A 14,058-nucleotide genomic window follows, 5' to 3' on the forward strand; every position below is an offset into this window, starting at 1 on the left:
GCTGACCTGCCCTCTGTCTCCCGGCCACAGAGGCGGCAGGAGGACGGCTACTACAGCCGCCTGGAGGCCGAGCGGCGCCGACAGCATGAGGAGGCCGAGCGCCGGCTGCTGGAGCCTGAGGAGCCGGGCCTGGGCCGCCCGCCACTCCCGCGCGGCTATGAGCCCGCCGGCCCGCCGCCACCGCCCCAGCGCACCGCCTCCTACCTGCAGACGCAGGCCTTCTCCCCGGACGCCCTCTACACCGCCAAGTTCGTGGCCTACAATGAGGAGGAGGACGAGGACGACGAGCCGGCAGGTCAGGACAGGCCCTCCGGGCGGAGGGCGCGCCCGGTCTCAGATGGCATCTTCCTCGCCGGCCCATTCCGGCCGCCCCCGCCCGGCGCCAGCAGGACCGGGCCCAGGGCCGGCTCGCCCCCGCCCCCTCCCTCCAAACCCGGCCCCGCCCGGCCCAGCCACTCCAGAGGTCGAGGTAAAGCCGGGGCGGCCCAGCCCCCCACCGCCTGCCCGACCAGGGCGCCCTCACTAGCGTGTCCCCTCTGATCAGCACTGGCTTTGGAATCCGGATCCGATCACGGCGTGGGGGGTGATTGCTGTCTGTGTTCCTCCAACTCCCGTTTCTCCAATCTGTGGGCGGCACTCAGCCCAGACTGTCTGATACTCTGATCAAAAATTCTGAAAATTTTCAACAATTGATTTTTACTAGTGGCAACAAGCAAGCATTCCTCAATCAAAACTCAAAAGATGAAACACAACGTTTTTAAGGCAAATTTAAGAAAAAACATAGAATTAAAATGGAAAGTTTTTCCCTCTGCCAATAATTTATCAAGAGAGGTCTTTCTGTTTCATCTTTGAGTCTTGGCGGAGGACCCCTCCTGTGCCCTGGCTATGGGTACCCCAGCTGACTCACGAGCAAGACGCAGTGCCAGGAGGGGTGCCGGGATGCACCCCACACGGCCGTGGAAAAGACACCTCTTTATAAGGGAGCAAAGAAGCATAGGCTCATCGCTGCCACCTGTGCAGAAGGGTCACTTTAGCCCTGACGTGCTGTGGTCCCTCCTGGCCTGTTGAGCCCAGTGTGCAGCACCGTCCGTGTTTGCTGAGTGTTTGGAGCGTGTATCACCCTGACCTGGGTTATGATCTCCGAAGTGTGCGATTTTCTTGCTGACACTGCAGTTCACAGACGCACACTAGCACTGATGGGCTGCACTGCGATTTTGCCCGTCTTCATTAGTGCACTTGTATTGGGATGCGTTTAACGCTTTTACGGGCGTCACCTTTTTTGATCTTGGACAGTACTCTTCAGTAAGTGGGCAGGTGGCGTCACTCACCCACAGTTACTGGCCAACTGACCTGCAGCGCGGGGCCCCAGGCCAGGCGTCTGACAGTCACACCGTGCTGCCTCGGGCCTCGTTTCTGGTCAGTGATTTTGTGTCTGCGGCATTAGTATCAGACCTTAGGGAGTTTTAGGACTTCTTCCCACCACCCCCCCCAAATGTTTTAAGAATTATAGCCATTTATTTTGTGGGGAGAATTCAGTAACTGCTCTGAAAAAGAACATTTGCTCCCTGTGATCCACTGAGAAAGTTCTTCGTGTCAGGGTATCTGAAAAATTTTGCTGTCTGTGGATTTTTATTGTGAATTCATGTCAGTTACACATTTTACCTGATTTGAACTTTCTAGTTATTACTCCCTTAGACTTAACGTTTCCCCTAATAGTAAGGCCGAGGGCCAGGTTCTCAGCACCTGCAAGGGCCGTGAGGGGGTTGCTCAGGCCACCCAGGGATGTGGTTTCCATTGAGCGTCTGCCACTGACTCGAAGAGCCTTTCGCTGCTTCTTTTTCAGGACTTAAGAGGTCCTGAGCACTGCATCTTCATCATGAGTGTGGTTCTGGAAATAGCGCAGGTACTTTAACTGTGACTTTTTCTTTTTACGGAAAAGGAGCAAACTCTTACGTGGGACCTGCTGGGACAGTTTTTGGAGCCCATGATGTTTATCGGGACCCGAGAGAGAGACCGCCTAAGAGGTACTCGCTGAAGCTGTGCTGTGCGGCTGTCTCATGGTCACTGAGGGCGCTTTTCTTTTCTCGCACTACCTTTTGTGAGGCTGGACTCAAATTTCAGAGACTTGGTTGTCAGCTCAGGCGTTGCTCGCTGTACAGAGTTGTGTGAGCACAGAGGCTTTGTTTACTTGGTGTTGCTGGTATGGTTCTGCCTCGGGTGGTGCGCGGGCCCCAGGGTTTCTGGTGGGGACTGTGGAAGGAGCTGGACGCACTGCCGTCTGCGTCCACCCAGAGGAGCAAGATGCCCCGGGTAAAGCCCCGGTGTCCTGCCGGACCAGGCAGGGTCGCCCCCTGCAGTTCAGCAGACATCCTCAGCTAGGTGTAGTCAGAACTACTGATGCCCAAAGCGTTCTTACACATCTTTAATATCTCAGGGTAACTTGTTACCACCGTCCGTTAGTATGTTGATAGAGGCCTGTCAGATGCAGGTGGGGCTCATTAAAGTGCTGGATTTTAAAACTGTACCTCTTCAGTTAAACTTAATTGCTAAGGATTGTCTGCTTGCTAACACTGATGTTACTAGCTTTTTGAGAGTCAGGTGTGACTGGAGAAAGTGAACATTAATTAAGGAGAACACTGTGCCCTTTCCCATATGGGTTTGAATACATCCCCGGCAGGGTTATGACGGAATGAAATAAAGAATGAGCCTCTCCCTTAGAAAGTTTTACCTAACTGCCTTTACGTGAGCCAAGCTACCTGCTGATGGGTGGTTTCCACTCTGAAAAATAACCCTGTGCCTGTCCCTCCTGCAGCCACGAAGCAGATGTCCCCGGGGGTCCCGGAGCCCCTGAAAACCTGACGTTCAGGGAGCGCCAGCGCCTTTTCTCCCAAGGCCACGACGTCTCCAATAAAGTCAAGGCCTCTCGCAAGTTAACAGAGCTGGAGAACGAGCTGAACACGAAGTGAGGTGGCCCTGTGCCCAGCCCGGCCCCTCGGGGTCCTGGTGACGGTGCCGCCTGAGGACCCAGGTCCCAGGGAGCCTGCTTCTGGAAGGCTTGGCATGTGGAAGAGCTCCATCACTAAGAAATCGCGCTTTACTTTCCCAAGAGGTTGTCGTTTCTACGGTCTCTAGACACTGTCTTCTTAATGACCTGACTCCCAGGAAAGTAGCTTTCTGGTCAGTCTCTTTAGAGTCTGGGTTTGGAAAGGGGCAGAAGAAGACCCTGAGATGTGTCTTCGCCCCCGTCTCCCCCCAAGGAGCGCAAAGAAGTCCTGTTTCTGTTCTTTTTCTAAAACTTGCTGTTCACTAATCAGAGTAGCTTGAACTCCGCAGACTGTCATTCGCGCTATGTAGCGGCAGCTGCAGGAGGGTCAGCGTGGCCTCAGGGAGACGCGTGGACGTGCGCCTGCCAAGGAGTGCTGGCCTGCCGTGCCCGCAGCTGGGAGGCAGGCGGGCCTGAGCGTGACTGCTGCGGCGCCATCCCCACGGGCAGCCCTCCAAATCAGCTCTAGTGTTCGATTAAAACAAGTTTCTCCAAGAAGACAATTTTGAGGATTTAAGCTTAGAAAATTTTATTTTTATAAATACCAGATGATTATTATGCCAATAAGTCATTAGTGATTTTGAAGATGGCGCGTAAGTTAGAAAGTTAGCTAAATGTTTCAACTCTTCCAAGGGAATCTGTAAAGGAGGATGTCTGCTAACAGTGTTGGCGTGAATGGGAACCAAAGTACCTGAGAAGGATGAGAGCTCAGTAGGCAACGCTCGCGCACGGCTGTCCCTCAGAAAGTTAAACTCAGAAGAGAACTGGATTTATACCGATCTGCTGTCAGGGAAGGAAGGGTCCATTGCGTATGGCATCTGTAACTGAAATACTGTAAGAGAGACTCGTGGCAGTTCAGGCTATTTTTTTACATTCGAATAGAGTTATTTAATTTTCATGTATTGAATTATTAGTTAGCACTGTCACTTCCTCAGCTGTGAATATGTGGCTGGTGTTGGGGAGACGGACCTCACTTTGTTTTGTATTATGTGATGTTAAAACAGTCAGTGATTTTGTGATCATGAGCAGATTTTCTATATGACAAGCCCTGCTGCGGCTCTAGGTGACTTCACCGTGTTGTTCTCTTAACGATAGGTGTGTTAGGAAGATACGCACACTTCCAGAAGGGGGGGCGTCTGCCCTAGAAGTCACTTTCCTCAGAGCTGTGAGATAACTCATTACAGCGCGCGTGTACATATTTTCTGTGTCCGTCAGGGTTCGTATCTGGAAGTGTGCTTCTCTCATTTCCCTCGTCAAGTAAGAGAGTAAGCAGTTCTAAGTGTTTATGAAGGATCTGCATGCTTGCGCCTCCCGACGTCTCAGAACACTGGCAGCCTTATGGAGACTGAATCCACAGCTTCTTTAAAGAGAAAGATGCAGGTGAACTGTTATCCTGTTAATATATAGAAAACAGACACACATGAGTACATGCAAATACGTGTGAATATTTACACGCAGGGATATCTCTATGTGTGATTGTAAGCCCGTTCCCGTGGATGTGGCCGTCCTTGGACAATTAGGTCAAATGTGAATATGTGTAAAGTGCTTTTCATGACTGTGCGTTACTATGGAGACGACATCAGACCTGCTGTAGTTTTCCATTTCTACTGTATTTCATTTGCAGCCTATTTTTAATAAACTTTGTATGTATTTAAGGGTATTCGCTATCATATTAACAGTGTTCACAGACTCATTGGCAACAGAACCCCCCTTCCCGCCTCCCCTTCCCATCCACTCATCAGCCCACCGGGCATCACTGCTGTGACAGGCAGTGTCCCCAGACCCTGGGGACGTCCCCTCTCCCGATCGCACAGACACGCGAGTGAAGGGTTCAAGTCCCTTTGGCTGCTGCTTGGACGCTCAGCCGCTGGGTGTCAGGCTATCCTCTGATCACCCCTTGTGTCAATAGGGTGCCCTTGTGACGTGCGTGAGGGCAGGTAGCCCCGTCCCTGCACCGAGGGGACACGTGTTTGGGTGCCTGTGTGTCCAGCTGGGGGTGGGGTGGGCCGGCGAGCAGGTACCCCCACAGCCATTCACCTTCACGGCCTCTGAGTGGGGCTGTCAGATTTCAAGAAAGACTTTGATGAAGGAATGGGGGGTCTCAGGTCGTAGAAACTCTGGAGATCACGCAGAGCCAGGGGTTACCACGCTGGAGGTGCAAGCATTCGTGTTTGGTGTATTATAACGCCCAGAAAGGAGGACAGACTTAGAGACCGTGTTAGCATTGCTTTGGTTTCATCCTCGGCTGCTCAGCTCTGTTGCCCTTGTGGCAGGAATGGCTCTGCCAGTGGGGTCTGCGCTGGGCAGCTTTCCGGGGCAGCCATGGGGAAGGGGGCTCCTCCCTGCTCTGTGCATGGAAGGCTGGTCTCGGGGATTTACACATCTAAGGAAACACTTTGCCCCAGCAAAGCTGAGGTGGCATGACTTGCGGGAGGGAACTGTGCACAAAAAGCAGTTTCCATGCCTGCATCCGTGCAGCTCATCTAAACCCACACAACCCCGACAGACAGACGTGCCCGGTCGCTCAGTCGCGTCCAACTCTCAACCCCGAAAGACAGACGTGCCCGGTCGCTCAGTTGCATCCAACTCTCTGCAACCCCATGGACTGCAGCCCACCAGGCTCCTCTGTCCACGGGGATTCTCTAGGCAGGAACACTGGAGTGGGTTGCCATACCCTCTTCCAGGAGGTCTTCCCAACCCAGGAATTGAACCACGGTCTTCTACATTGCGGTTGGATTCTTTTACCAGCTGAGCTACCCAGGAACATATCTGACTTGAAATTGGGATATAAAAGCCAACTCCTTGCACAGTTTTTTCAACAAATACACCTGATGAATGCCTACTCTGTGAGACCTGGCCACTAGATACTCCAAAGCAGAGTGGGAGACAGACGCGCTGTTCATTACATAAACCCAGTAACTGGATCTGGGTAAAGAGGATGTCTGGGCACTTGGCAGGTTTACCACAAGGACCCGCTACAATCATGGAGATGGCAGACTTAAGAAAACCGTCCTCCCTTTGGGAGAAAAGACCTCAGCAGGCAGAGGACAGAGGCAAGGCTGCTGCCCTCCGAGCAGTGGGTCAGGGCGCCCCCAACCCCGGTGGGGAGCTCGGGGTTCAGGGCGAACGTAGCTTCCCCTGGCTCTGGCCCCTGTGGTAGAAGGGAGGGGGTCAGTGTCTGCCAGGGCTTTGCCTGCATACTTGGGGTTTCCCCACACCAGGTCTCCAGCATGAACAACCAGCTGGCCCGCGGGCTGGTGGTGGAGATGGGGCACAGCCGAGGTCTGGGGGGCGGGGTGCCGCTGACTGAAAGTGGGGACCGCAGTCTCTCCAGTAGGTTAGGACTGTTTTCCTGCTCTTGAAGAGCTTCTGTCTTATTCTTTACTGAGAATACAGGTAAAAACGGTCCAAATCTAAAATGGTAACAATGGTCCAGTGTTGGATTTTTATTTTATGTTGTAATTAGTTTAAATTTTTTTTTATGTTGGAGTATAGTTGATGATACCACTGTAATAGCAGAAAGCAAAGAGGAACTAAAAGAGCCTCTTGATGAGGGTGAAAGAGGTGAGTGAAACACTCAGCTTAAAACTACTATTAAAAAAACTAAGATCATGGCATCCAGTCTCATCAGATCAGTTCAGTTGCTCAGTCGTGTCTGACTCTTTGGGACCCCATGAATCGCAGCACACCAGGCCTCCCTGTCCATCACCAACTCCTGGAGTTCACTCAGACTCAACGTCCATCAAGTCAGTGATGCCATCCAGCCATCTCAGCCTCTGTTTTCCCCTTCTCCTCCTGCCCCCAATCCCTCCCAGCATCAGTCTTTTCCAATGAGTCAACTCTTGGCATGAGGTGGCCAAAGTACTGGAGTTTCAGCTTTAGCATCATTCCTTCCAAAGAAATCCCAGGGCTGATCTCCTTCAGAATGGACTGGTTGGATCTCCTTGCAGTCCAAGGGACTCTCAAGAGTCTTCTCCAACACCAATTCTTCAGTGCTCAACCTTCTTCACAGTCCAACTCACATCCATACATGACCACAGGAAAAACCATAGCCTTGACTAGACGAACCTTTGTTGGCAAAGTAATGTCTCTGCTTTTGAATATGCTATCTAGGTTGGTCATAACTTTCCTTCCAAGGAGTAAGCATCTTTTAATTTCATGGCTGCAGTCACCATCTGTAGTGATTTTGGAGCCCAGAAAAATAAAGTCTGACACTGGTTCCACTGTTTCCCCATCTATTTCCCATGAAGTGATGGGACCAGATGCCATGATCTTCGTTTTCTGAATGTTGAGCTTTAAGCCAACTTTTTCACCCTCCACTTTCACTTTCATCAAGAGGCTTTTGAATTCCTCTTCACTTTCTGCCATAAGGGTGGTGTTATCTGCATATCTGAGGTTACTGATATTTCTCCCGGCAATCTTGATTCCAGCTTGTGTTTCTTCCAGTCCAGCGTTTCTCATTATGTACTCTGCATAGAAGTTAAATAAACAGGGTGACAATATACAGCCTTGACGTACTCCTTTTCCTATTTGGAACCAGTCTGTTGTTCCATGTCCAGTTCTAACTGTTGCTTCCTGACCTGCATACAAATTTCTCAAGAGGCAGATCAGGTGTTCTGGTATTCCCATCTCTTTCAGAATTTTCCACAGTTTATTGTGATCCACACAGTCAAAGGCTTTGGCATAGTCAATAAAGCAGAAATAGATGTTTTTCTGGAACCCTCTTGCTTTTTCCATGATCCAACGGATGTTGGCAATTTGGTTCCTCTGCCTTTTCTAAAATCAGCTTGAACATCAGGAAGTTCACGGTTCACGTATTGCTGAAGCCTGGCTTGGAGAATTTTGAACATTACTTTACTAGCATGTGCTGCTGCTGCTGCTAAGTCACGTCAGTCATGTCCGACTCTGTGCGACGCCATAGACGGAAGCCCACCAGGCTCTCTGTCCCTGGGATTCTCCAGGCAATAACACTGGAGTGGGTTGCCATTTCCTTCTCCAGTGCATGAAAGTGAAATGTGAAAGTGAAGTCGCTCAGTCGTGTCCGACTCTCAGCCACCCCATGGACCACAGCCTAGCAGGCTCCTCCGTCCATGGGATTTCCCAGGCAAGAGTACTGGAGTGGGGTGCCATCGCCTTCTCCAACTAGTGTGTGAGATGAGTGCAATTGTGCGGTAGTTTGAGCATTCTTTGGCATTGCCTTTCTTTGGGATTGGAATGAAAACTGACCTTTTCCAGTCCTGTAGCCACTGCTGAGTTTTCCAAATTTGCTGGCATATTGAGTGCAGCACTTTCACAGCATCATTTTTCAGGATTTGGAATAGCTCAACTGGAATTCCATCACCTCCACTAGCTTTGTTCGTAATGATGCTTTCTAAGGCCCACTTGACTTCACATTCCAGGATGTCTGGCTCTAGGTCAGTGATCACACCATCGTGATTATCTGGGTCTTGAGGATCTTTTTTGTACAGTTCTTCTGTGTATTCTTGCTATCTCTTCTTAATATCTTCTGCTTCTGTTAGGTCCATACCATTTCTGTCCTTTATCGAGCTCATCTTTGCATGAAATGTTCCTTTGGTATCTCTGATTTTCTTGAAGAGATCCCTAGTCTTTCCCATTCTGTTGTTTTCCTCTATTTCTTTGCATTGATCACTGAAGAAGGCTTTCTTATCTCTTCTTGCTATTCTTTGGAACTCTGCATTCAGATGTTTATATCTTTCCTTTTCTCCTTAGCTTTTCACTTCTCTTCTTTTCATAGCTATTTGTAAGGCCTCCCCGGACAACCATTTTGCTTTTTTTCATTTCTTTTCTATGGGAATGGTCTTGATCCCTGTCTCCTGTACAATGTCACGAACCTCATTCCATAGTTCATCAGGCACTCTATCTATCAGATCTAGGCCCTTACATCTATTTCTCACTTCCACTGTATAATCATAAGGGATTTGATTTAGGTCATACCTGAATGGTCTAGTGGTTTTCCCTACTTTCTTCAATTTAAGTCTGAATTTGGCAATAAGGAGTTCATGGTCTAAGCCACAGTCGGCTCCTGGTCTTGTTTTTGCTGACTGTATAGAGCTTCTCCATCTTTGGCTGCAAAGAATATAATCAATCTGATTTCGGTGTTGACCATCTGGTGATGTCCATGTGTAGAGTCTTCTCTTGTGTTGTTGGAAGAGGGTGTTTGTTATGACCAGTGCATTTTCTTGGCAAAACTCTATTAGCCTTTGCCCTGCTTCATTCCGTGTTCTAAGGCCAAATTTGCCTGTTACTCCAGGTGTTTCTTGACTTTTGCATTCCAGTCCCCTATAATGAAAAGGACATCTGACTTCCTACTTTTGCATTCCAGTCCCCTATAATGAAAAGGACATCTTTTTTGGATGCTAGTTCTAAAAGGTCTTGTAGGTCTTCATAGAATCATTCAACTTCAGCTTCTTCAGCGTTACTGGTTGGGGCATAGACTTGGATTACTGTGATATTGAATGGTTTCCCTTGGAAGCAAACAGAGATCATTCTGTTGTTTTTGAGATTGCATCCAAGTACTGCATTTCTGACTCTCTTGTTGACCATGATGGCCACTCCATTTCTTCTGAGGGATTCCTGCCCGCAGTAGTAGATATAATGGTCATCTGAGTTAAATTCACCCATTGCAGTCCATTTCAGTTCGCTGATTCCTAGAATGTCGACATTCACTCTTGCCATCTCTTATTTGACCACTTCCAATTTGCCTTGATTCATGGACCTGACATTCCAGGTTCCTATGCAATATTGCTCTTTACAGCATCGGACCTTGCTTCTATCACCAGTCACATCCACAGCTGGGTATTCTTTTTGCTTTGGCTCCATCCCTTCATTCTTTCTGGAGTTATTTCTCCACTGATCTCCAGTAGCATATTGGGCACCTACTGACCTGGGGAGTTCCTCTTTCAGTATCCTATCATTTTGCCTTTTCATACTGTTCATGGGATTCTCAAGGCAAGAATACTGAAGTGGTTCGCCATTCCCTTCTCCAGTGGCAAATAGATGGGGAAACAATGGAAACAGTGGCAGATTTCTTCTTGAGCTCCCAAATCACTGCAGGTAGTGATTGCATCCATGAAACTGGAAGATGTTTCTTGGCAGGAAAGCAATGACACACCTCGATGGTGCATAGAAAATAGCAGAGACATCACTTTCCCAACCAAGGTCTGTGCCGTCAAGGCCGAGGTCTCTGCAGCAGTCGTGTACGGATGTGAGAGCTGGGCCATGAAGAAGGCAGAGCGCTGAGGAATTGATGTGTTCAAACTGTGGTGCTGGAGAAGACTCTGAGAGTCCCTTGGATAGCAAGATCAAACCAGTCCATCCTAAAGGAAATTAATCCTGAAGATTCATTTGAAGGACCAATGTTGAAGCTGAAGTTCCAATACTTTGGCCACCCAATGTGAAGAACTGACTCATTAAAGACCCTGATGCTGGGAAAGACTGAAGGCAGGAGGAGAAGACAGGATGAGATGGATGGCATCACCGAATCGACGGACATAAGTTATAAGTTTGAGCAAACTCAGAGTGAAGGACTGGGAAGCCTGGCGTGGTGCAGTTCCTGGGGTCACAAAGCGCTGGACACGACTTGGTGAACAAACAAGCGTGGTTTGCATTGTGGTGTTAGTTTCAGGGGTAGCAGTGTGGTTCAGTTACACACACACATGTACCTGTTCCCTTTCCAGATCCTTTCTCACTGTAGAGTACTGAGTAGGGCTCCCTGTGTCATCAGTAGGTGGTAGGTCCTTGTTGATGATCACTCTTAAATACAGCTGAGTGGACACTGGAATTTTTTTTTTAATACTATAAAACATTTAACAGAGAAAAACACTAGGTGAAAAGTGCGGCCAAAAAATACCCTGCACCGCCCCCAGCCGCAGACGTTTCTTTGCAGGAGGATGGCTCCACACACAAGGGCAGTGTCAGGAGCAGTGTCTGCCAGGCCCCGCCAGGCGAGCCAGAACTGGGAGGTGAGCAGATTGTCCACCAGGCCCCGCCAGGCGAGCCAGACTGGGAGGTGAAGGGGCTGGGGCTGGGCCTTGGCTGTGCTGATTTCTGTTGTTTAAGGACCACGGTTTGGGTAACTGAAGGTAACTCAAGCAAAGTGAAAGGCGCTCAGTCGTGTCCGACTTGCAACCCCACGGACTACCCAGTCCATGGAATTCTCCAGGCCAGAATACTGGAGTGGCTAGCTGTTCGCTTCTCCAGCGCGTCTTCCCAACCCAGGGATTGAACCCAGGTCTCCCACATTGCAGGCGGATTCTTTACCAGCTGAGCTGCAAGGGAAGCCCAAGAATACTGGAGTGGGTAGCTTCTCTTTTCTCCAGGGGATCTTCCTAACCCAGGAATTGAACCAGGGTCTCCTGCATTGCAGGTGGATTCTGTACCAGCTAAGCCACCAGGACCATGAAAGCCCAGACCCCCCAGTCTTTGGACACAGTGTGATGTGTTTCTCTCCTGGTAGTGACAGCTGCTTAATGAGATACTTGAAAAATCCCGCTGCTGCAGTTTCATCTTCTCCATCCCGGTCTCCTCTCAGGAAGGAGCCCTGTCTCCTGCGGCAGCCAAAGGAACCATGGACCCCCTTCCCCACCGATCAGAGCAGAGAGAGGGGCCGGTGGGTGGGGCCAGGGTCTGGCGGCCTTGGGCGGGGCCTCACCTGGGATCCCAGCTGAGCCCGGCCTCCGGAGGGCCTCCGTCTGGCAGTCACCCTCCCGGGGGCACCCAGCATGGAGGGCCCAGAGTCCAGCGGTGGCCAGCTCATCTCCGCTGTGTGTGGAGACGCCCTTCGGGCTGGGACGCCCCCAAGCCACGGGGGCAGCAGTTTGCTCAGGAGCTGCCGCAGCTGCAGTGCTCAGGACGCAGGGCTGGAGGCAGGTCACCGCGCAGAAGGTGAGGAGCAGGGGTCCTTGTCCCCACCGACCCGGCCCGGCCCAGAGCCTTCCGAGCCCTGTCCGCCGGGCCCTGGGGCCAGAAGACACATCTCCGCGCTCCATCCACGCGGCCCTGCGCCCAACGGTCACTGCGCGTCATCCTTCCGGGCAGGTGTGGGCCACAGAGCCCGGGCCCCTCCTGCCCCCGGGGCCCCTCCTGCCAGGACCCCCGCCCCCCTGGACGCCCCCCCAAACTGCCCCCGCCCCCGGTACCCCTACACGTCCACCCGCGCGCCCCCCTCCCACCCCACTCACTCTGCCCCGCCCCGCACCCACATCGCCTTGGCAACCACCCACGGCCCACAGGCCAAGACGATGCCAGTGCGGAGCAGCCGTTGGGGGTGCTTCTGGGAGCTGCGGGCGAGGCAGCTGCAGCGTCAACTGCAGGTGAGGGACCCGGGACCCCAGGCCACCTGCACCCCACCGCCCCTCAACTCAAGGCACCACTTAGCCCCAGCCGGTTTTGGCTGATCGCTGAGCCCCGCCCCGCCGCCGAAGCTCCACCCCCGCCTGGGGCCAGCGGTGGGCATCCCCGCCTCCCCGCTCACTGCCTTCCCCATCCCCACCCCCGAAGGGTCTCAGTGTCCCCCCTCCAGGGACGTCTCTCCCTCCACGCCCCACCACCACTTTACTGACTGTCTTCTGAGCCCTGGGCTAAATGTCAGAGATCAGGCAAGAGGAGTAGGCTGTCTCCCCGGCCCTCGGGGGACACGCAATTGAGGAAGAGGAATATTGTTGCTGTTCAGTCGCTCAGTCATGTCTGACTCTTTGCGACCCCATGGACTGCAGCACACGGGGCCTCCCTGTCCATCACCAACTCCCAGAGCTTGCTCAAACTCATGTCTGTCGAGACGGTGCTGCCATCCAACCATCTCATCCTCAGTTCAGTTCAGTTTAGTTCAGTCACTCAGTTGTGTCTGACTCTTTGCGACCCCATGAACCGCAGCACGCCAGGCCTCCCTGTCCATCACCAGCTCCCTGAGTTCACTCAGACTCACGTCCATCGAGTCAGTGATGCCATCCAGCCATCTCAGCCTCTGTTGTCCCCTCCTCCTCCTGCCCCCAATCCCCTCCCAGCATCAGAGTCTTTTCCAATGAGTCAACTCTTCGCATGAGGTGACCAAAGTACTGGAGTTTCAGCTTTAGCAGCATTCCTTCCAAAGAAATCCCAGGGCTGATCTCCTTGCAGTCCAAGGGACTCTCAAGAGTCTTCTCCAACACCACAGTTCAAAAGCATCAATTCTTCAGCACTCAGCTTTCTTTACAGTCCAACTCTCACAGCCATACATGACCACGGGAAAAACTATAGCCTTGACTAGACAGACCTTTGTTGGCAAAGTAATGTCTCTGCTTTTCAATATGCTATCTAGGTTGGCCACAACTTTTCTTCCAAGGAGTAAGCATCTTTTAATTTCATGGCTGCAGTCACCATCTGCAGTGATTTTGGAGCCCCCAAAAAATAAAGTCTGACACTGTTTCCCCATCTATTTCCCATGAAGTGATGGGACCAGATGTCATGATCTTAGTTTTCTGAATGTTGAGCTTTAAGCCAACTTTTTCACTCTCCACTTTCACTTTCATCGAGACTTTTTAGTTCCTCTTCACTTTCTGCCATAGGAATCAGCAAACTAAAATGGACTGGAATGGGTGAATTTAACTCAGATGACCATTATATCTACTACTGCAGACAGGAATCCCTTAGAAGAAATGGAGTAGCCATCATGGTCAACAAAAGAGTCTGAAAGGCAGTACTTTGATGCAATCTCAAAAATGACAGAATGATCTCTGTTCGTTTCCAAGGCAAACCATTCAATGTCACAGTAATCCAAGTCTATTCCCCAACCAGTAACGCTGAAGAAGCTGAAGCTGAATGGTTCTAAGGACCTACAAGACCTTTTAGAACTAACACCCCAAAAAGATGTCCTTTTCATTATAGGGGACTGGAATGCAAAAGTAGGAAGTAAAGAAACACCTGGAGTAACAGGCAAATTTGGCCTTGGGATACAGAATGAAGCAGGGCAAAGACTAATAGAGTTTTGCCAAGAGAATGTACTGGTCATAGCAAACACC

General features: G+C 50.9%; 1 protein-coding gene across 18 annotated transcripts in view; it reads left to right on the forward strand.

Moving 5' to 3' along the window:
- Window positions 1-4,703, forward strand: part of AFDN (afadin, adherens junction formation factor) — a 112,884-nt gene extending 108,181 nt beyond the window's left edge. For 17 of the 18 annotated variants that reach the window (XM_070377037.1, XM_070377040.1, XM_070377044.1 and 14 more), the window contains 3 exons: window positions 31-295; window positions 1,940-2,024; window positions 2,813-4,703. In XM_070377037.1, the coding sequence (XP_070233138.1) occupies window positions 31-295; window positions 1,940-2,024; window positions 2,813-2,966 (504 nt within the window). In that variant the 3' untranslated portion in view covers window positions 2,967-4,703. The remainder of the gene's footprint in view (window positions 1-30; window positions 296-1,939; window positions 2,025-2,812) is intronic. The other variant, XM_070377056.1, reaches the window with a different exon arrangement.
- The last annotated feature ends 9,355 nt before the right edge of the window (window positions 4,704-14,058 follow it).

Source organism: Bos mutus, chromosome 9 (genome assembly GCF_027580195.1).
Source record: "Bos mutus isolate GX-2022 chromosome 9, NWIPB_WYAK_1.1, whole genome shotgun sequence".
NCBI classification, from domain to species: Eukaryota; Metazoa; Chordata; class Mammalia; order Artiodactyla; family Bovidae; genus Bos; species Bos mutus.